The sequence below is a fragment of the Lutra lutra genome, chromosome 10 (genome assembly GCF_902655055.1).
Source record: "Lutra lutra chromosome 10, mLutLut1.2, whole genome shotgun sequence".
NCBI classification, from domain to species: domain Eukaryota; kingdom Metazoa; phylum Chordata; class Mammalia; order Carnivora; family Mustelidae; genus Lutra; species Lutra lutra.
Genome location: NC_062287.1, coordinates 44,399,672 through 44,423,768, shown reverse-complemented (window position 1 = coordinate 44,423,768; position 24,097 = coordinate 44,399,672). Strand labels below are relative to the sequence as shown.

General features: G+C 45.8%; 1 protein-coding gene across 2 annotated transcripts in view; it reads right to left on the bottom strand.

The window, feature by feature from the left end:
* Positions 1-17,934, bottom strand: part of ME3 (malic enzyme 3) — a 217,117-nt gene extending 199,183 nt beyond the window's left edge. Inside the window, exons 1-2 of one of the 2 annotated variants that reach the window (XM_047692219.1) lie at positions 17,703-17,934; positions 17,182-17,379 (exon numbers count right to left, since the gene is read on the bottom strand). In XM_047692219.1, coding sequence (XP_047548175.1) covers positions 17,182-17,364 — 183 coding nt within the window. In that variant the 5' untranslated portion in view covers positions 17,365-17,379; positions 17,703-17,934. The remainder of the gene's footprint in view (positions 1-17,181; positions 17,380-17,702) is intronic. The other variant, XM_047692220.1, reaches the window with a different exon arrangement.
* Between the last annotated feature and the right edge of the window lie 6,163 nt (positions 17,935-24,097).

Here is a 24,097-nt window from a genome sequence, read left to right as displayed (position 1 = left end):
GGAACGGAGCGAGTGGAGCTGATGGGAATCAGAACTCACCTTTGGGCCTGTAGTCTGAACATCTGCCAGTGGGCAGAGAGAGAGTGGATGTGAGGCCAGAACTGATCTGTGGACTCAAGGTTAAACCACAGCCACCTGTTGGTTTCTGCCCTAACTTCTAGAATTCCTTCACTAGTAAGATGGGGGTACAGGTGAATGATAACAATTTGAGAAGTCCTTGATATAGAGAGAAGAGACAACAAAACAAGACTGTGGGACAGCTTTCTGGTGCTTAGACAAGACTCTTCCAAGGACATCTCTGGTATACTGGCTCCCACAATAGGAGAATTCAGGCTTGGTGGAGATCCACAGAACATATTAGCTTCTGGCCCTGATGGCTACCACAGTATGGAAACAAAAGAGAGTAGAGTATGGGGTTTCCCAAAGCTAGAGGGCCTCTGGGTCTTATATCCTTGAACTTTGGTGGGGGCGGGGGGTGTCTGATGTCCTTCAAACTGCGGCTGTGCAGGGCAACTGCCACAGTATGCAGAGGTGAGTGGCTGTGAGCCCAAGGCTGGGCAACAGCTTGAGCCTGAGACCACTGTATGTTCGAATGACACCATCTGGGACCTCAGGCCTCCTGCACTCACTGGGCCATCTGCAGCTGTTCAGCCCAGTCTGGCTTTCTTAAGAAGCTGCCTTACCTCTTCAGAGGTTCCCAGACCCACCAAAATGCTAATGCTCCATAGGCAGCCAGCGGTCATCCATTCTGACCTTGAACTATCCTACCTTACCTATCATGGACCTTGATCCTCATTCCTCCCTCTTCACCTCTCTTCCTGTCTGTCATGTTCTTCCTATTATTATGGTCTCTAACAAGACACACAACTCAATTCTTCTTGGCCTTCACCACTGGCCCACCTCCCCACTCCCCAGGTTCTCTTCTCTCCTTCCTGGCTTGGTGTCTCCCCTATTGCTACTTTGGGATACATCTTTCCCTTTCACCTTAGCCCCAGGATCTTACCTTCAGACTTGAGCCCTTAGTTCTTTTTTTCTTTTTTTAAAGATTTTATTTATTTATTTGACAGACAGAGATCACAAGCAGGCAGAAAGGCAGGCAGAGAGAGAGAGGAGGAAGCAGGCTCCCCGCTGAGCAGAGAGCCTGACGCAGGGCTCGATCCCAGGACCCTGAGATCACGGCCCGAGCCGAAGGCAGAGGCTTTAACCCACTGAGCCACCCAGGCGCCCCGAGCCCTTAGTTCTGATGGGAAGAAATGGGGAAGAGAGGGTTTCTGAACCCCAGAGGCTAGTATCACCATTCTCAACAACTGGGGAGTCAACCAAGCACACATGATCTGATCTCTGTTTCACTGGGGTCCATGAAAGGCACACATTAGTACATTTCAAAAGCATGAATGTGTAATATGTATCTAAATTAAGTATAATTTTTAGTGACCCCTATGCAACTCTAGGGGGCTAAATACCACATCCTGACACCAAGAAGACACGAAGGAAGTAGGAGAAAAGTCTTACTCACTTGGTATGGAAAACAAAAAAGTGGCAGTAAAATTAATAAAACAGTTTAAGGCAGAAGTAGAATTATACCACAAACACCAGAGCAAGTACATCAGAAGATGTTTTTCTACCAAAGATATTACTGTAGCATTTCCTCTCTGAGTGGGTTGTTGGGAACTCCACTTCAGAGGCAAAACCAATGAAATAAATGCTTTCCCTGTGGAACGCAGGGAACGAAGAGTCCCTCAGATCTACAAACCATCAGCTAAGTGGATGCAAATGTGTTTACAGCCTTCCTTCTTTGAAGCTACAATATTATGAAATGTTTACAGGGGTAGGCCCCATTATAAAAATTCACTCCTTTGAAGAAGAAGAGAATTAAAGACGACCACTGCAGTGATAGGACACAGTGAGTTTCCCAAGATCAAAGTCTTGGGAAACCCATGGTTGGATCAAATGGGTTTGACCAAAGATCTTTTACAATTCTGCAAGAACTATAAGACTATTAGCCTCCCAAGAATTCTCATTTTGGAAAGCTTGTTTTCATCATTGGACTTTTTCTATGATGTTCATAGTTTCGTGATTATAGTCATAACATGTGACAGAGGGCTTTGCCCAGAAGACACCAAAGAATGTAGGAAAAACAAGAGTTGGCTCACTGTGGTATTTGTGCTGCTGATTCTTTTAAAACTTCACCTCTTTAAAAATCTTTAAATAGCTTTTTACCTAGATGAGTGACTGATACTGGGTGGAATTAGCTCCCCCCAAAAAGAAAAAATTTCCTATAAACTTGTGACTTTCTATTTTCCTTCTCCAGGAATCATGGTCCATAAAGACAAACCAGCACTCAGCAAAGAAAAAGATGAGCTAAAATTCAATCCAATGGTGAAAGCAGCAACACTGCCCACGGAGGGCCAAATCTGTGGAAGGCTCATATTGCATGAATCTCAAATCCTCGTTTCTATTCCACTTAAGTCTTCTCAAAAACAAAACCAAACAGAGGAAGGAAATTCTCATTGAGAAAATACACTTTTCAAACAATGAATATTCTTTCCATTTTCGATGTGAGGAGTTACTGTTTTTCCAGGGGACTGAAGGAAAACATGGAAGAAAACTCAAGGCCCTTGGACTCCTGTAGGTGTTAAAATAGTCTTGCCCAATCTTTGTGGTGGGGGAAGGGCAGAGATGGCAATTACCATATGGGAGGCAGGGCGATTTCTCCATAATGACAAGGGTCGGCTTTAGCTCAAGCGGTTACTTCGCGTTCAGTCTCCATAATGACAAAAATGCTGTCCAAGGTGACCATGGTTAGCTAGATAAAGGCCAGTCACACCAGTATTCAGACTAAAATACTTAAAATAAAGCAAGCTCAAGTTAGCAATTCCTCATTAGTAATTTTCCCCAGTGCCAAAGTACGCCTTGTGGAATTTCATGTTTTGAGAAATCCTGCACTTATAATAATTTTCCAACGTTTAAGACATACAACGTGTAAGCCAAGCGGAATTTCTGATCCTGGTATAAGATAACCAGTATTAATAGTTTTACTCTGTTTAATTCTAGGCAAAGACAAAGGAATATAATATCCTGATTAAGCTGTGTAAATTCCTGATGGATAAATATTAGATTTCCATTTGTTTTTCTGGGATACTGACAATAAATCTTGGACTTTTACTGCTCTGATGGAACTCAAGGAATTCTGGAATGGATGCAGACTTCTGCTTCCTTGGCACCTCTCACATCTGTGTCCACCTCACCAGCACCATATCAGGCCCTCCTCATCTCCCATTTGGTAATGAACTCCTTCTTAACGAGACTCTGCTCTTGCGCCCTCCACTGGCCAGAGTGATCTGCCTACTGCTCCAATCTCCTAGTGTCACATTGGAGAGTCATCCCCCGCCCCCCGCCCTTCAGGATAAAGGTCAAACTCTTCAGGCAGCCAAGGAGCTGCCCCAGAGCCCCACCCAAGTCTGACCCCTGCCCTGCTCTCCAGCCTCCACACCCTGCACACTCTGTCCTTCAGAATCACCACACTGCCTCACATGCCATGACATTTTGCCATATTTGCTCAGGACACCTTTCCCCTATTGTGTCCACCCAGGGAACCCCTTTATATCGTATAGATATTTGCCCTGACACAGCAAGGAAATTAAGTAGTTATCTCAGGAGAGAGATCAGAGCAGATTTCCCTTTTCACTTTATGGAACACATTGTTATAAGATAAGGATCAAAGGTCATCCACTTTAAGAAACTTCACCCCTCTTTCTCTCCACTGGACATTATTAATAGCATATTTTTAATGTACTATAAAACCTATCACACTGCATTACATTTATGAGGTTTTAAGTCTGAATCGTAAGTTCTCTGAGGGCAAGGATCACAACTGACGCATCTCATTCTTTTTCAAACCCAACACAGTACGTGGAACACAAAAGGTGCGCCACAGATGTTTGTTTAATAAACCAGTGAAGTCTCAGAGGATCTGAATCGATCCCTTCATTGCTTCCCTTCATGGTCTGAGAGACTCACTTGGGCTCTCTGGGCCCTGGTCTCCCCCACTTAGAAAACAAATGCCTGACTCAAGGTTTTTGTGGGGATCCAATGAGACGACCCATCAGGAAGCACTTCCTAAGCTCCAAAGATAAAACACCAACCTCCTACTTCCTTATGATTATGAGGTGTTATGAGGTGTGCTGAGGAAGGATAGGAGGAACGGCAGTACACAGCGGGGGGTGGGGGAAAGGGCAGCTGCATGGAGGGTAGGCGGTGTGACGGAAAAATGCAGGATGGAGTCTTGGCGAAACTGAAGGAGGAGGACACAGGGTCCTGTCCCATCCATTCTACCTTCAAACGGCATTCCCAATCCAGCCACTTCTCTCCTCTGCCCCGCCACCCCCCCACGTGCCAGCCCCATCTTTTCTTGCTCCCATTGCTTCTGCAGCCCCTTCTGGTCTTCCTGCTTCGACTCTGGCCCTCTGACCTGTTCTCCACAGATCTTTCATTGACATAAATCCACTTATATCACCTCCTCGCTTAGAAACATTTAAGAGTGTCCTGCTGTACTGGGAACGAAGCTAGGCCCACAGACTCCATGGCCCTGCACGCTCCGGCCCCCAGGTCCTCTCCACCTGGATTTCAGGCAGCCCCCTCCCCTTGCTCATCATGCTCCCGCCGGAGTGCATGTTGTCTGTGCTCAGAATCTTCCAGGCCAAGCTGCTTGCTGCCTCCAGACTCTGCACGCACCGTTCCCTCTGGCCAAAACATCTTATCCTGGTTTCCTCTCTTACATTAGGGACCTTCGCAAATATCCTCTCCTTGAGAGGTCTTCCCTCCACTGAAGTCAACCCTCTGTTCTTTCCTCACACTGGACCCTGCTCATTTTCCTCCACCACCAACAACCGCCTATATACTTCTGTTCATTGACTTGCTATCTCTCTCATAGAGAGCTACAGGAAAAGTTAACTTTCTTCACCATTTTTTCTCCACTTGGCAAGAATATACGTAAAGCATCTATAAGAGTACCTGGGAGGGTCGGCATTCTGTACGTGTCTATTATTATTATTATTATTTCTAATATTATCATTCCAGCAATCATGAGTTCCAGAAGACACAGCTGACTTGGTGTCCAGCTGACCAGTAGAAGGTCACGGAACACCAGAACACCGATCAGCCCAGTCAACAAAGGAGCAGCTGAGGATGCTCGAGGCCCTGCAGCCCGGGTGGCTTCCTGGAGGCAGGACGGTCCCTCTGCTCGGCAGGCCCTCGCTCCCAGCGCCTCCTGGCAGGTGCCTCACCTGCACCCATGCCATCATCTCCCACAGACACAGCCAGGCGGCTCCCAACGCTCCTGATATGTGAGGAGAAGCTGCTGCCAGTTCCTGGAGTGTGAGAACAGTGGAAATCTTTCAGCTCTGATGGGCGGATTTCAAAGCCCGTTTCTAAAAATGGCCATTAATAGGGTTTTGTTTTGTTTTTTTTCCCACACCATCTATATCTGTGCCTGTTTTATCAGGTGGCAATAGCATTGCTGTTCACTGTCTTATGGCCTGAAGAGATCTTACTAATCAAAACAAATAATCACAGGGTGGAAAAGACCAAAAATAAAAGAGGTAAGAAGGGAGAGCACAACGTGAGGGGTAAGCCTTCTGTCAAATGCTTTGTCTTCACGATCGTGTTACTGCAGAGGAAAACACAACACCTGAAGTGAAGGTGGTGGGAGTTGGGAGCAGGTTTGCTCTTCAGAAACGGACCCCCGAGGGGTGACAGCAGAAGCTACACCAGGACATGGTCAGATGAGCAACATATGACAATGTCAATATTTAAGCATCTCCTTTCCGTGGGGAGACTCAAAGGCACTCCACGTAAGTCAGTGAGGCAGATTCAGGAGCTATTTTCGGAGGGCAAGCGAAGTGCTACTGTTCAAAGACAGCAGTCTAAGGGACACAGACACCATCTAAGAAGGGCCAGGGTCCGCCTCAACTCACTTCCTAGGCAGGTTGTCTGGGTCTCTGAAACCCTCTCTGTAAAATCGTGGTACGTGTTAGGATATTGTCTATTCCAAGACGGAGGGCTGGACAAGGTGATTTGTGAATAGTCTTTAGAGGCATGCTCATCCTGATTCTAACAGAGGGAGGATCCTCATTTAAAATATTTTTAATGCCAGTATTTATTAATCACCCACAGCCAAGTGTGTGGAGACGGCAGGACTCGCTTAGGCTCCCCGCCCGGTCTGGCCGCCAGCTCGGTGAGGTACGCCATGCCCGATTTAGCTGGATTTGAAGCAACATTTTAACTTTTATGCTAAACTGCCAGAGCTGACGTGCTCTTGTCTTGCTGTCTTGATACCATAATCTTGGGAGACTGAGAGTGCTATAGTGATAGACAGAAAGACAGAGACATGTTACAAAGACAGACTGGCAGATAAACAGATGAGCTAAATTTGGATTTGTTTTTCAGAGTCAGTTTTTAAAACCTTGGTTAGGATGTGCCAAGATATTGGGACAAAGTCCCAGGATTTCTGCAGGGTATGATGGTGGCCACTCCCTTCGACCCTAGTTTCAACTTTCAGAAGTACCAGCTCTTCAAATGGCCCTTGAGTTTTCTGCTGCTACAGACATTTTTACTCAAGTTTCTTTCAGACAAATATCTAGAACATCCAGCTTAAGCTCCATCAAGGATAGAGAAATTATTGTGTCTCCACCCAACGTGCCTCTTCCTTGACTCATTCCTCTCTTAGCAAACCTCTGCCAAAATCAGAAGTATCCATGCCGACAAGATGAGTTTGGATCTCTTGATCCTCCCTTCTCCTTGGGACTAGATGCTTTAAGAGGGCAGGTCCACACCCTACAGGGTGATGCCTTGTGTTCAGAATGGAGCAGAAGCTTCAGAGACATGGGTTGACTGAGAACTAACCAAGCACTTACAATATGCTTGACATACATTATTTCATTTAAACATTAGAGCACCCTTGTGAGATAAGTATATTTTGTTATCCTCCCCATTCCCGGATGAGAAACTGAGACTCAGAGAAATGAAATGGACTTTCCAAGGTCCTAGATCTAGTGAATGAGAGTTGGAGCTGGAACCTTGGGTTTTTCTGGGTCCAGCCCCTCAATGGTAGCCTGTGTGCTCTGCTGCATAACACCTAGTCACAGGCCATGGCCCTGGGAGGCCACACGCAATCGATTTGAGCTATGTTCCTTCAACCTCCAAAACCCTTTAACCTGCTGTTAGTTATAGCAGGCCTAAATCTAGTGTCTTCAAAGGACAAGAATAAAGAATCTCATCGTAAGCGTTCTGTCCCTTAGATGACATACATCAGGCAGGCCATCAGAGCAGGAGATTCTCTTAAAGCAGTAGATTCCCAAAACTTCTATGATCAGAATAAAAGATTTCACTTCACTTTCAAAATCCTCAAACTCCCAAGGAGAATCGAAACATAATTTATATCGTCACCATCTTTTTAGAAGAGATGGCCAATGGGGTTGTATATTATCCGTCTTTGCCATAGTGGTTTCTGACCTGTCCAGGGGGAAGGGGAAAGGGATTCATCTAACTAATTGTTATTGAAGGTACACTACGAAGAAGCCATTGTGGCTGGCCATGGCAATGCCTCAGACGTGGTCCTGGCTCTGAAGATGACATCGAAATGGAGACAGTCATGCACACTGTGTCTGTAGACTGAGACCAAATGTGGGAGAGGGCCATGACTACGTAAGCTAAATGCTGAAGGAGTGGGAGGAATGAATGAGTCACTTCCATGTGGCTCATCAAGGAAGGTGGAGTGGCAGAGGTGGCCCCAGAGAGCACGAGTACCTATGCACCTCCCATTACACAGACCTTCTGAATTGAACTTCCTGCTTCCTAACTGGTTCCACCGTCACCCTGTTTACACTATAGGCTCCTTGAAGGCCAAAGAAGGGTAGTATCTGCCACTGGGTTTCCACTGCCTAAAAAAGAACAGATATGGAGCAAATGTTGACTGAATAACTTTGATAAATAAAGCAGTCTTGGGAGAATTACACACATTTAAAGGGTGAAGAGAAGGCATCCAGTGATCCTTGAAGTTCTCTCCAACTCCTGGAGTCTGATCTAACAGAGCCGGTGGAAGGGCTAACAGTCCATCAGAGGCCCATGACAGGGAATGGCCCAGAGCCATCAGACTCCACACGCCAGTCTCAAGTGATAGGGCACTTGGAGCCCGGAAGTGGTTGTGCATCACAGTGGGGGAGGACGTGGACGTACAACCAGATGGCCTGGGTTAGAGACACAGCTCTGCCACTATGATCTTGGGCGAGTTAGGTAACCTAGCCAGCCTCCTTGGGCCTCAGTTTCCTCATCTGGAATGTAAGAGCATACATCACAACACTATGGTATTATATGAAATGAGTTAATGCATAGAAACTGTTTAGAACAATTCTGGGCACATTGCATGTACTAAAAAAATGCTATTCCTATCATTATTCCTTAAATTCCCTCCACAAGACATTCCCCTAGGGAAGGAAATTTGGTACAGAAGGAATCTGGCTTGGAAAACTCACCGCATCCTTCAGAAACCAGAGAAAGAGGGAGTAGAGACTGTCTACTATGAGTGGAGACCCAGATCCTCTTCAGACATGAAGGCACTTGGCTTCCTTTCCCTTATTGGGAAAGTCATGGGACACCTCAGGAGCTCAGGAGGGATATGAACGGTAGCACCCTCCTTCTGTTTTCTGAAAGAGCAAAGCAAAAAGGACCCAAAGGAACTACCAGAGTCCGCCCCCTCCAGAGTTCCACACCTCAGGGGAGTATGTTTCAGGATTAAGTGTGCTCTGGGCATCAAGTAGCTCTGCTTTCCAACAGTGGCCTAGAATCCAGACAAAATGCTTTAAAAAAATAATATTCTCAAGTTGCTAATCATTCAATTCAATTCTTTAGTCCCTCCAGCTTTCAATAAAACTTTTAAAAGCAAATGCAGCTTTGATTTTCTCTTTTCAAGTTTTTCAAAGCTGACGATCTTTCCATCAAAAAATCCCTCTCCTCAAATGACTGGGTACATTCTACTCCTTACTGAGTCCTTTCGGTCAGCGCCGTGTTGTAAGCAGGCTGCCAGGCAACCATTTGGGTACAGAATGAAGGCATGCTTTTAACCACTGACCTCAGCACCCCAACAGGAGGGTATCCCTCAGATTTTCATCGCACCATCATAGAGCATCTTTTGTGCTCTGCATCAGACGGGCAGTTGGACTCCACCCCAAAGGATTTCCCAATGTACTTTCTACACATCAAAGTGAAGGTCTGGAAGCAGACTATAGTCCATGTCTTTGCAAACAGAAGTGCCGCACATAAGTGATCCCCTTGCAGGGGCCCTGTGAATGAAAGGCCTTTTCCTCCCCTCTCACTACAAAACTGGTATTTGGAAAGAAGAGGGTAGATGATAAACCTTTGGTAGAAATGACAAAATGCCAAGTAAAATAAAGCCATAGCCCTAGAGCTTACAAAGGTCCAAGAGGACCAAGAGAAGCTGGAAACAGGGAGACTGGGGATGAGCCCGAAAAAGCATCTACAGACACGCCACCTTGACAGCCCAGAGTTAGACTGGCTTAGAGGCCAGCTGGCCTAAGTCTGAGCCAGAACACACGTATTTCTGTATGGCATGTGCCCTCCAGCATTGCTATTTCCATGATCTAGATTTTGCTGTTTACAATCATTTTTAGAACAGGTGGCAGGGTCCCTGTGTTAATATTTTATTACATGAAAATAAACATACTGCCTCTAGACAAAACTAATGGTATGCAGGCAAAGCTTGAAATAAGACTATTTTGCGGGGTTTCCACAGAATACAAATGTCACCGGAGTGAGATGCATGAACTTCCAAAAGTTGGTCTGAACGTTATTTACTTGGCCCTGGTGATCTACAATCCAGATAGAGGTGATCCTGGGCATATCAACACTGCAAAGGGGGGCCCTGGGGAAGAAGAGTTACCAGGATGAAAGACAGGAGCTTTGGTGAAAAAGGAGGTGAAGGGACGGGATGAGAGGAAGAAGCCTCAGCAGACGTCTCTAAATGACTCACTCATCCAATAACTGTTTATTGAGCACCACACATGGGCCAGGCACTGTTCTGAGTGCCTCAGATACATCAATGAACAAATAAGACAAGAATGCCTGCCCATACGGAGCTTACATCGTAGTGAGGAAATGCAAACAATAAACAAGGATATTTTCAATAAGGTAATTAAATAATACATTAGGAAGTATCAAAAACCTCCACATTAAGGAGGGCCAAGAAAAGTGCAGGGCATTCACAAGGACATCTGGTGGGGCAGAGTGGGTCTCACTGAGAAAGGGAGAAGCCTTGAAGAAAGTGAGGGAATTAACATGTGGCTATTGAGGGGACATGTGGTCAAGGAAGGGGGAACAGCCAATGCAAAGACTTGAGGCAGGAGCATGCTGAGAGTGTGTGAGGAACAGCAGGGAGGCCAGCCAGCAGCAAGTGAGGCTGAGCAGCAGCAAAGACGAGGTCAGGGGGGTCCAATGAGGCAAGCTGTTCTAAGGACTCTGACTGTGGGGTTTGAGCAGAAGAGTGACATGGTCAAACAGTTTTAAAAGGATCACGCTGGCTGCTGTGCGCAGAGTAAACAGGAGGAGCTCAGGGGGAAGCAAGGACAGCAGCGAGGAGGCCCCTGCAGTTAGTTACCCAGCCAAGAAACGTCGGTGGCTTAGGTCAGGGTGGGAGCCATGGTGAGCGGGGGCTGGATTCCAGACCTCGTCCAAAAATAGAGCGAAAGAACTATTTGGAGGACTGGATATGGGGTCTGAAGGAAGGAGAGTGGTTAAGGATGTGTGCCAGGTTTTAACCTCCCAAGATGTGGTTATGAGAATCAGAAGGAAGATGATGGGAAGGTGGTAGATCAATGAGCAAGCTCCTACAAAATCTAGACATGAGATGATGAAGGGATGGACAGAGCTAGGTGGTAGCAGGGATGGAGAGAAATGGATAGATTTTAAAGTTTGGGGTAAAGTTGACGCTAAAAACGTTAAAAGTTAAAAGAGTTTTTTAAAAAGTTAAAAGAGTTAAAAGATTAAAAAAGTTAAAAGAGTTAAAAGTTAAAAGAGAAACATTTTGTGGCAGTTTCCCCAATATCCTTAATGGTGTAGAAATGTTAGCTGCACATACGGAACCCTGGCTACAGACTGCATTTCCCAGTTCTCTTGCAGCTAGCTGCAGCCTATGACCAAGTTCTGGCTAGCTGAGTGTGAGTGAAAACGACATCTGCAATGTTCACGTTGTGCCCTCAAGAGGCGTTTCCCCTTCCCTCTGGTTTCTGTGTGGAATCGTTGGCAGAGGCTAGGGCAGCCATCTTGGACCACAGAAGGTTGCAACACACACAGCAACAACATGAAGCCACACTACTGACCTGCAGTTGTCTACCCAGGACTGTTGATAAGAGAAACACACTTCTATCTCACTTAAGTCTCCGTATTGGGGTTTGCTTCCTTACAGCTGCTTAAACTTTGGCCAAACTAATACAGGTTCCATTAGCCACTCCAAGCACAAAGCTCTGACACCAAATGCTATCAGTCCCATGAAGCCAGAACAGTAGTCAACAAGGTAGGATTTAATTTCAACCTGCCTCTGCTTGTTTGTTCTTAAAATACTGGAACAATATTTGAGCTTCAACACCCTGAGAAACCGTACAAGAGGAGCCAGTTTAGAATGAACTGATACATCACGGAAACAGTGTTGACTTAAGAACTCACTGCTTCAAATCACATGGTTGAACTCAGTGTCAACTGATATAGTAGGACACTCTGATCCCAGTGGTAAAAGAGTATGAGGTTACATGGTAAAAATGATGGATACAGGATGGATAAAACATTGGGACCATCGCTGCAATCACTCACAAACTGAGAAAAGCTTTTCTGTAATCTTAAGCTTAAAAATGAATTATTAAACTTTTTAGCTATTGAAAAAAAAAAAAGAACCCACTGCTTCTCTGTCAGTCAGGGGGGCCCAATTCAACATCCTGCACGAAGCATGGGTCTCACGAAGGTACATTATGCTGTCTGCTTTGGGGACAGAAAGCAGCATCCCCAACAAACTGCTCAATCTCCATACCCCCAGCTACCATCTCCTGACAGATCGATGAGCCAAGTGTGGGACAGATTCCCCCATGCAAAGGAGGCAAGGTCAAGTTCTAAGCTGGCACCAAATGCGCTGTGTGAGAGTCTAATGACTCACCACTATGTACAGAAGATGGAGCTGAAACCCGTGCCACCTCAGACGTGCAGCCAATGCCGCAGCGCTGGCCACTGGACCTCCGCACGTTCAATGACCTCCAGGCACCAGGTCCACGTAGGAAGGTGGTCACCTACAGGGCCCTGCAGCTCGGAGGCCCCGCAGCCTGAAACACAGGCGCGTGATCACGGTGATCTGAGCACTCTTCTCACTCATTCTTTCCCTGCGTATCAAGCCCAAGAGGAAAAACTGCCAAGAAGCAGGATGTGGTCAAAGGAGGAGGTTGATGTGCTCCGGGAAATAACAGACTTGTGCAGTGAAATGTCCTTAAGTGTGGGGAGATAAGAGCCAAGGAGGTCTTTTTCCTTCAAACGGGCCATTGGTAGGCATTTTTCTAGACAATGAGGGCATCAGGCTGACTGTAAAGTAGTGGCAGTAGGATTAATAACATTGAGAGCAAAGGGGTCATGACTCAATTGAGGTCATTTCAAGAGCAAATATTCATTGAGCATCTCAAGTCAGACATAGAGAACATCATGTGTCAGAGAGAGTCCGTCTGCAGGGTACCCAGGGCCCAGGGCGGAAGACACACCAACCAGACCTTATAACAGGTGCTCAGGGCCAAAAGGAAACAAACACAGAGCAATAAGACAAGCGGGGTTGGTGGGGGGCGGTGCTCAAATCTTGTTTCAGGAGCAGGGAATAGGACAGCCCTTCCTAAGAGAGGCTATAGGTAAGTTGAGCCCAGAAATGGTTGGAAGGCCCATTTGCTACCTGAACAGAATGGGGATGATACCTGCCTATGACGATGAAATGGAGTTCATCGTTGCCTATTTAATGTAAGTAAAATATGGCTGCCATCTTGTAATACAGAATGAAAGCTCTGCTCTGTTGCCACAGTCACCATGGATAATAGAAAAGGTCCGGTGCAAATCTGAGATGAACGGTAGGAGTGAAAAAGGAAATAAAAATTGATGTACCAGGGCATTTGTATGACTTAGAAAACACAGACTCCTGCAGGGAACTCAGAATCATCTAGTTCCAACCCTGTCATTATTAGGAATCCGTCTAAATCAGCCAAAGCAGATGTACATGGGAAATGTCATCGCTGTTCGCTGGCCTGAAATTCAGGAGGCGGGCTGCTTCTGCCCACTTCCGCAACCAGTGACAGTCTCTGTGGGATTACTTGACTTTCTCAGTCTGTTCCCTCATCTGAAACTGACGTGTTGAATGAGAACAACGATGTTCAAAAGCTTTTGTTTTTTTAAACAAAAATCCACAGTGAAAATCGGCATTTCACACGGTGATTTAATACTCTTCTTTATTACATTTAATGCATTTGCTGTTTTTAAATTCTATTCTAACTCACTTTTAAAAAATTAAAATGCTGGTGAGACCCACTAAGCTAACTTCAAATTGTGATTTGTGACCTGTAATCTGAAAACTTCCAGACTAGGTCTTCTCTACAGGCTTCTCCGGCCCCAGCTCTGGGAAGTGTCCACATGATCATCTGATTATCTCACCACAGTTTTCAAAATGATTTCCCAGGCATCTCCCATGATCCTTACAACAGTGGTGTGACAAGGGCAGAGGGGTCCCTGAGCTTGTCACAGATCTCACAGTGAGATTATGACAGAGCAGGAACCAGACCCATTCATTATAGAACAGTGGTGCTGCTTGGTCTATTTAGCAGCTGTTCTTCTGGAGAATTCCACCTCCTGACAATGCTCTGCCCTCAAGCTTCTTAAATGTCTCTCCTGACCTATCTAAAGCCCAGATGTCCATTGAGAGATGAATGGATAAAAACGATGTGGTGTGTACACACACACACACACACACACACACACATTGGAATATTACTCAGCCATCAAAAAAGAATGAAATCTTGCCATTTGCAATGATGTGGATGGAACTAAAGGCGATTATGCTAAGCAAAATAAATCAGAGAAAGACAAATACCATATGATTTCACTCATATGCAGAATTTAAGAAACAAAATGGATGAACACAGGGGAAGGGAAGAAAAAATAAAATAAGATAAAAACAGAGAGGGAGGCAAACCAAAAGCGACTCTTAACTCTAGGGAACAAACTGAGGATTGCTGGAGGGGAGGTGGGTGGGAGGATGGGGTAACTGGGTGATGGGCATTAAGGAGGGCACTTGACAGAATGAGCACTGGGCATTTGTATGCAACTGATGAATCATTAAATTCTACCCCCTGAAATTAATAATATAGTATACGTTAAATAAATTGAATGTAAATTAAAAATATTTTAAACATGCAATCGAAGAATACTCATAATGTGGGATGCATATCTAGTGAACACATACACTTTACATTCCTGTGACTTACTTATTTTATAACTGGAAGTCTGCACCTCTTAATCTCCTTCACCTATTTCACCCATCCCCCCACCTCCCTTGCCTCTGGCAACAACCGCACCAGACACTAATACACTGTATGTCAACTATACATCAATTTAAAAAAATAGTTAAAGATAAAAATTAAAAGAATCTAGTAAACACACTGCAAGAATGTAATGCTAATATTCATGTTCATGGGCTTGCTAGATCTTTCAGGAACTACCCTGTGCCACCACAAATGCATGAAACACAGCCCCTGCCCTGGAGGCTCTTACAACCTAGCGGAAAAAAATCCACCCACAGACCCACCACCCTCTAAGTGCAGTTCCCTGCCAAGCTGCCATTCTCTTATGTTCTCAGCGATAACCTCAGTTGTTCTGTTTAACTCAGCAGGTCTCCCCAGCTGGCTGATGGAAAGAGCCCACTCGCTCGGAGTGCTGTAGGTCAGCAGAACAGCAAGAGGGACTCTCCAGAGGGAAGTGAAGGGCGTCCTCAGCAGCTCCCTGCCCTGCTTCTTCTTCCACTGCTCCTCCTCCAGCCCTCTGCATCACCCCAGATACCCGCCTCACCCCAGACCAGCATCAACGGACTTCAGGGACATACAAAGATTTTGGAACATTACGAAAGGGTTCGATCCCCTAGATTTATGGATAACGTCCCACTTTTACTATTTAGGAGGGGAAAAAATTATATCAGGGACAAGGGAAGAGTGTTTTTAAAGAGCCCCAAACTTAGGGCTAAAAAAGAAGACATTCAAGCCCTTCCTTATTTTTTTAAACTAGTCCCAAAGCAGTAAGTGGTGATTGATAATATGCCAGTACTTCTAAGGCAAGTATTATCAAAACCCCTGGAGTCTGTAGTGCGAATTTATTGTTTTGCTTTCCAGCACCAACCCCTTCTTCGTCTGATGACAGGACGCAGATTTGCTGTGGAGGAATCACATCCTTTTACTCTAAACCAGTTGGAGTGGTCCTACCTTAAACTTTCTCTTTAATTTCAGGGGTGAGCCCTGACTGGCTTAAATTAGGAAAATTAGTTTGAGAATAGGAAGGGAATTCAATCAGAGTCAATGAGACAGAAGGACTCTTTCTCTGAGTTTTCAGAAAATATCCTCCTTTCCCAAAGAAAGTGTCTTTCTATCCTTGCACAGTGTGGTGTGAGAAAAGGAGATAGGAGATTATGCCAGCATTGAGGTGAAAGGCTCCACTGCCTGAAGCCTGAGGACGAAGCTGACATTGAAGAAGCAGAACAGAGAGCCAGAGAGAACCTGCATCCTTAGAGACGCCATCTGCACTGCAGGGTCAAGCCTTACCTGCAATCCTTTCTGTACATATTTAGTAAAAGAAGGTATTTGTTGGTCAAGCCAGTTTGCTACCAAAGCAATTACAATTCATAAGACACTTTAAGTATCCCAAAGTAGTAATATACAAAAGATTTACAGTCTTTTGGGGGGGGGACCAAAGAGTAGTGCAATAAGTAGAGGTTGAAAGATTTTTTTCCTTAGCTTCTTCTATTAATTCTGTAGAAAATAATCCTAATACTTAGCATCTGTATAATATTATTATTTCTCAAAAAAACCTTTCCACATGTGTTTTCTCACTTGCATTTCACAATTCTGAGTCAAAGAAATTATTAAAAATTTTATTTTGTAGTGATTACTTATTTATCAAGCACTCTATATAGCTTAAAATAGTATTTCCAGTTTAGTAATTCATTTGATTGTCACAATAACCAGATGAGGTAGGAATGGTGGTTCTGTCATTATATCCATTTTAGGCAGGAGAAAGTTGAACCTGAATATCTACGTAAACGTAGGTGTTATAGGAGATGCCCAAGTTAATTTGAGGAGGTGTCGGGATACAGGCCTTAAATCCAGGTCTCTTTGCTTCCAGGGTTTTAACTCCAGTAATACTAAACTCTACTCCCAGAATCTTAAGCACCACGTTCTGGATTCCAGTGGCAGGGCCAGAACTAACTAGCTGGTGACCTTGAGCTAGTTTTCTTTGTTTTGTTTTCTCATCTATAAAAGGAGAGGTTTGAATTAGGATCTTTGATGCCCATTAAGGTCTTAAAGTTCTGTAATTCTAGCCTTCCTTTTCCCCCCAGCTCTCAAAAATGATCTTTTTCTCAGAACAACAGTTATAACCGTAGCTGACATTTGTTCTCACTGGGTGTCAGGTACTATGCTAAGAACTCTGCCTCCATTTTCTCTCTAAATCTCACTACACACCAGGGGCAACTGTCTCTCATTTACAGATAAGAAAACGTGCTTGACAGAGGCGAAATGAACTACCCGCGACCAAAAGAATTAGTAAACCTCAGGCGGAGCTCTGACCACAGGTCAGACTGGTCAGAGGACCTTAACCACTCTTTATTGTTCTTGTGGAAGCGACGAGGCTCCCTGCATTACCGGTCATCGCTTTCCGCGCAGAAGAGCGGGGAGGGGAGGCAGCCAAACCCACAAACGCGAAACCTCTGCATGACAAAAATGGAAAACCTCTGGAAGGGCGCCTGGGAAGATCCAGCCCAGACCCAGGGGGCGGGGCGCCCCTCCCGGCCCGCCACAGGACAGCGGCTAGGGCCACTGTACCCTCCGGGACCGTTACCTTGTTGAGATGCGGGTTTCTGGTGACATCGTATCCGCGCTTCTTCAGGGGCACGGGGCGAGCCGGACCGGATTTGGAGTGGCAGCCGCGGGCGGGCGCGGAGGGCGTCCAGCGTGGGACGCCGCCGCAGGCCTGGCCCCGTAGGAGCGCCAGCCGCGCGCCCGTGCCCAGCGTGGCGCCCATGGTCCTTGCGCAGACCTGGCACCGGGGAGAAACCAAGGTCAGGGGTGCCTGACGGCCAACCAGGAGCCACGCGCGCTTCAGGGCACCGAGTCAGAGCCCGGGACGCCTCCTCGGGGAGAAGGCAGCGGGTCCTGAAGGGCGAAAGGCACCAGCCTCCGCCCCTCCTCGGCCGCCACCTGCGCGCCTTTCTCCGCTAGCTTGCGGTGCGCAGGCCTAGCCAAGCCCCCGCCAAAGCGAAAGCAAGCCCGGGAAGCAGATCCGGTGCGGGTGACCGTCCGCGCCACCCCCGCCCCCATCCCCGCGAGGAAGAGGCAACTGCGCGGCGAGGGAACCCGAACCTCCAACGTCGCTCGGCGGCTCGCGGATCCTTCCTTCCCCAGCCCACCTGTCCTGCGCCCGGAGCCGGTGTCGCAGGCGGGGCGAGGCGCTGCGGTCCGATGTTCTCCTCCTGCCAATGGCTGCACCGCACCCGCGGCCGCGAGAGCGCAGGGCTTATGCGTTCTGGAAAGAGAGGTCCCCAAACCTTTGTTCGCAGTGCGGGACTTCCCCTGAGAACGCGCGTGGGGCGCCTCATAACCCTGTGCACGTGCCTCCCCAGGGGCAAAATGAAGCTCAGAATGCCTCCTATTCGTCTCCATCTTGACAAGCTGAACGCACAGAGGGTGTTAGCGTTTAGGGAGTAACATGCCCTCTGCTCACTCACCTTTGCGGGAAGGCCCTGGCTTTGGGAATCAAAGCTGAAATCCTCAGACACCCAGTATTGCTTTGCACGGCACAGTACAATAGCCATTAGCCGCATGTGGATCTATAAATGTAAATAATTTAAATGGAAAAAATTTTTTAAAATCCATTTCCTCAGTCACACCTCGCCTCATTTCACGTGCTCAAGAGCTCCTGTCTAGCAGCTTGGGATTGGATAGCACAGATATGGAACATTTACTTCTTTGCAGGAAGTTCTATGGGACATCACTGATACAGGGTCTACAGTTACGAAAAGGGCTCCTGCGTACCTTGTGGAGCCCAGGCATGGATTGCTGTGGACAGACAAGGACCTGAGGTCCATCTAGTCCTGAATTTAACTTTATACTTTGCCCACATAGTAGCCAGGAGATTCCTTTTAAAGCAAACATTTCATTGTATGTAGAATAAAATCCAAACTCTTTTGGATGTCTATGGGTTATCCCACAGCCTGCCTTCTGCAACTTTCATGTGGAAAGGCTCTTTGTCTGTAAACGTCTGTATCTTCACTTCTCAGCTCAGGGTATGAGCTGATAAGTGAATTTTGTATAATTTTGTACAACTAATAGTTGGGTAAATGAAGGAAAGGGACAGCCACTTTCATAAAGATTGGACTGTAAAGAAGACTGAAGGAGATTCTTCCTGAGGGAGAGGAGAGGATCCTGAATCTAGGCAGGGGCAGCGGCAGACATGGTGAACCCTTGAACTGCAGATTTATGTAAGCCAATACATGATTTAAACAAACAAACAAACAGTTTGTGTTGATACTTTCCTCTCAATACTGTTTTTATATGTACGCATCTTCCCACTAGTCAACAAATCTTGAGAGGTGAGATTGTGTATTTTCGTCTTTGATTCCTGACACACAGCAAATGGTCAAAACCTGTTTGTTGAATGAGTCCACCTGGCTTGATACAATGACCTTTCTCTCACCTGGAGAACACTTAATAGGTAAACCTCAGTCATTTGAAACTGTACTGGAAGCCAGGACGGAAACAACAAAGGTTCCAAACAAGCCAATATAATTTTTATATAATCTATTCACTAAAGCATGCACAGTTCATATATTATGAAAGTCTCTCACATGTCCCCATCTGTGGCCTCTCCTTTCTTAACTCAGACATAATTCTAGTAATGTTTTCTTTCTTTGGTGTGTTTCATCTTTGGCCACAGGAAAGGAGAGGTGCTAGCAGCAGAAGGCAGTAGCAAGAGGAGGTGAGGGCTCTCTGCCACAGAGCTGTTCAGGAGCCCATGTCCTTTTTCCAGGTATCCTACTCTGCCCAGAAGCACTGAAACCACATGGGCTTCCCAGCCAGTGAAAAGGGGGAAAAAGGAAGCGAAGGGCACTTCTTTGGGGAAGTGACATGTAAGTTACCTACATGACTTTTACTCACATTCTATTGATGAAAACTAAGTCACAGTCAAATTAAACTACAGGGAAGCCTGGAAAATATTGTCTGTAATGGAAAAGGCACATATTCTACTACAAGGAAGAAGGGGAATATGGGTTCCTGGGGACTAAAAAACTACATGTCTAGATATAATACTCATTTTATATTAAAGTGTTTGGCATAGAGTGGACACTCAGACACCGTTAGCTCTTACTATTGGCATGCACGGTTTCCATCTCTGCTTTTAGGACAATTTCTTTACTTTTACAGCTAAACATAGGATACAGAGACAAAGTTCAAGTCATAGAAACTTTCCAGAACTTCTTCCAACTCCCTACAACTCTGACTTCCTTAGCTAGCCAGTGCTATGATCTGGTCCAGCACTAGATAAAACTAATGAGTCTCCATAATTTGTCTTGGCTTCTCTCCCTGCATGTCCCATTTACTGCCATGGTTGTGATGCTGCTTCCTGGGGTGGCTGGAAAGGAATTCCATTCCCATCCTCCCTGGCCACTTTCCATACTCCCAGTGCACTTAGTACCTTTGCTTTTCCATTTTGGATTCCCAAGGTTTGCATAGCTATCCGTTACCCTACTGGATTGAGTTCCTTGAGGGCTGGAACCACCATTTGCAATTCTTTGCATGTTCAATACCTGAGACAGCACCTGGCACCGAGAATGCATTCAGTTTGTTGAATTAAATAAAGTTGAAGTGAACCAAATATGTGCATAACCTTCCAAGAAGTGGACTTGATTGAAACCAAATTTGGTGTACTGCTGAAAGGATATTGTAATAGCTTCAAATTAAAAGTTTTAGTTCAGTCAGCTATCTTGAAACAAGACCATTTGTCTTTTGTAAGCAGATCTTAATGTCTCTACGTATGGGTTTAAAAAAATGGAGGCGCATTAAAAATTCATTAATTTTTGGCTAATCCCATTGTTTCACAAATGTGTAATATTCTACACAACATTTCATGTTCATGATTGCCCTAAAAGAACTCTTTAATTCCCATTAAATTATATTATGTTTAATATAATTTATATTATATAAATTATATTATATTTGGAGATACTTCAACTCTACTGTTTATGCCAAAGGAGAAAGATCAGGAACATTTTTGTCCCAGTCCTCAGACTCGGCACGCATGCCTGCACTCTGGGACTTAGCTCAAGTAGTTTCTTCTGCTTCTGGCACTTGCCAGTTAGACCCTGTCCTTTCTCCCCGGCTCCACTCAAACACCACATCCACCAGCAGGTAAGTTTGCCCAGATTCCCCAGCCCACAGCGGCTTTTCTGTCTCCCACATGCTCCCCAAAGTCTGTTATTTGCAACTGTCCTATTGCGCTTTTATAGTCTGTCTCTCTGTGAAGTAATTGACTTATGTGCTTGTCTTTTCTGCACCTCAAAGGGGCTCAGAGAAGTAAAAGCAACAGCTTTGCATTCAGACAGTTTTGACCTCACCAGTGACGAGCTTGTGTAACCCTAGGCACTTTATGTGACCTCTGTAAGCCCCCTCATCTTCGTGAATAAAACTGGGATTCTAATATGACTTCCTACATTGGTTTTTGGTGGATTCATGTATTTATTTGTTTTTTTAAAAGCACATTATAATGTACTTCCACATGCCAAGCACTGTTCTAGTGCTTTATAAGTATCAACTCATGTAATGCCATCATATTTTTATAAAATACTGAGCTTGTTTTTAAGCTATTTCTCTCGGCTCTAGATCTACTTTTTTATCCTCTGGTGTATGGCGGGTGCTTGGACTCTGCAAAGCAGTTCTTCTTTGGATGCAAGTTTCCTATTAATTTCTGCCAATAGGGGGCACGAGAGAGAGAGAGAGAGAGAGAGAGAGAGAGAGAGATGGAAGGCCAGAGGGGGGCATTGCCTCCTTTCTCTGGGTTTGCTTTTCTTTTCTTTCTTTCTTTTTTTTTTTTTTTTTTTTTTGCCTTTCAGTATCCCCTCACCCCCCAACCCCCCAGCATCAGCAGCAGATGCAGCCTCCACTGTCCTCCCACATTCTATAACAAGCTTCACAGGCCCCCATAAACTTTGGGGGTCTTCTCCTCTACAGGTCTAGCTTCTTAGCTGGCCAGGCCTCTTCCCTTGGTTCCTCCAGCCTTAGAGGTGGGAGCTGCTTGCTGTGGCTACCCTCTGTGATTGCTTCAAAACTCCCTTCCTTCTCATTCAGCCCTGGAGTACCCGTGAAAACAGTTCTTTCTGTTAAATCCTGACTGGACCCTGCCTGATACGGGTACCATTATTGTCTCCATTTTACAGATGACAGAATAAAACCTGGAGAAGTCAAATAACTCTCTGAAGTGGACCAGGATTTAACCCAGGCTCCAGAGGCCTGGGCACTCTCCAGGATACTAAGGGCTTCTGTTTGGGAAGCGCTTAGCGAGGCCTGGTACGGGTGAGCTCCAAATGTACCGAGGTCATCTGATTCCCGGTTATCATCCTCATTGTTAACTCATCAGCCTTGTATCTTACACCACACCTAGCACAGGGTTCTTTGCAACAAATGCCCACTGGACCGCGTTTGACCCACATGAATGGGGAAGGCCAAAGTGGTGCAGAGGGCATGAGTTAAAAATGGATGTGGAGGAGAGGGGCCACGGAGATGCTGACCCCTCCTTTGGGGTTGTTTCCAGGGTGACTGATTTTCCCTCTCTTCTTTTCCCTCTTTCCACCTCCCTGACACCCTCCCCTTGTCAGATCCAGTGGGCATAAACAATTCCCTGACATTCTGAAAATGCCACAGGGGGAAATGAAACAGTAATTTTGTTGGGTAAGAGAAGAAAACATGTTTCTTATTTTTCTATTTCATTGCATTCCGTTTCCCTGCTCTTCTGTTGCACTGCCATAATTTTTAATACCTAATTTTCACAAGAAATGGGTATCTTTGAAGTACCCACTTTTCTCATAGAAGTGGCCACCAGACTCCATTATCCCTGTATCCTGTTATCACAAAAACACTTTGAAATCCTTGTTTATAAACCCATTCAGGTTTCTACTCAAGGAGTTGTGGTACCACACATAATTGCTTCCAGAGAGAAGGATACAGCGTACAGCATTTCTTTCTCATCAGACTCCCTGCCTGATTCTCACTTATTTCCACACTAATCCTCGACAGGTCTGCTCCCTTCCTGGCCTGGCCTAAGGGCCAGCTCTTATTTTCATGGCTGGTTTCGGCACAAACAATCTATAATCCATTCACACATGCCCACTGCTTCCGCCCTGCAACAGAAATCCCAAGAAGAAAATGCCCTTGATCGGAGTGACTGGGGAGAGAATGAATAACCAGCACTTCATATGTGTTCTCTAGGCCTCCGGATTTCCCAGAGGTTGTTTAAGAAAAAAAAAAAAATCTATTTTCTGCCCCTCTTGAAATACTCCATTCAAGCCCTCAGTCCTCTGAACAGCGACCGCACCATCTCTCCATTATGCTCCTGGCCCGTCGGCCTCCTCCCTCCTCACACAAAAGTTAGACAAAAAGGCAACTGTTCGTGAAAAGCAGAACGCGGAAACAGAAATTCATGGCAGCAGCTGCTGAGCTAAGCAGCTGATAAGGGGGAACAAATTTGTGCCCTGGGTGTTTGCTGGGAGGTCAGGGCAGTGGCCCAGCAGTTGAAGGGGAGAGTTCTTTGTCCACGGTGTGATTCGCCCATCTGGCCCATTCAGCCTGCTGACCCCTGCTTCTCTGGCTCCTTCGCTTCTTGGGCTCCAAGCTTGTTAAACTGTAATGAGCGTGGCCTGCCGCTTCCTCATGGACTTCGCAACAGTCCCAACCCACTTCCATAAGGGGAAAAAAGAGTATTATCCTCTGTCGACAGTTTTATTCCTCAGTGGAACAAAAATGGAGCTTTCTGGAGGCATCTTGAGCAATGCACTAGAGTTTGGGTTACTTTTTGTTTTCATATGAAGACTTCTGTGAAGGTGATAGGTGAGACCGACGGGCTATTCTCAGAGAACTTCGGTTCTCTTCAGCTCCCTATTCCTGTCTCACAAAATTTCACCACTCCACCCCCTCCTCCCCGCAGCTCAGAGTAAGCTTCCAGCACCCCTTCCCGATTCACTGAGCCTTGCCCCCAGAGAGGTGTAATTTGCCTCCTTTGTGGATCCCCTGTTAGATTCGCTAGCTTGCACAGTTTGTCACTGCAGCGGACTTACCTGTGTCATCGTTCAGATGACAGAGCCAGCGTTCACTGGGCAGGGAGGCTGAATGTGGATTCTGACCCAAAGGCCAGTGTTTCTCCATCCAGGTCCCACCAATTGTCCCACGTAGGCCGCTCATGTTAGGAATCTGCACCTCTCGGAGCAGGTGGATTTAATTCTCCTTAGCTTGAACCTGGGGTTTGGTTTCGAATCTAAAAGACTGGCTTGTAAAGGGTGAAAGTGTACACCCATCAAGCAGCATTCAGGTGATAGGGACTGGACTGGAAGATGCCCTTTTTCTCTTCAGGCGTCAGAGTTAGCTAAGTGCCTTTTTATATTTTACAGGGTTGACCCTGATGTTCATAGCAGGTTTTCAGAGTGAGCTGCACTAATATGTTATTTAACACCTTACTTTGCACAATAAAATAAGTAAGGGATAAAATAAGG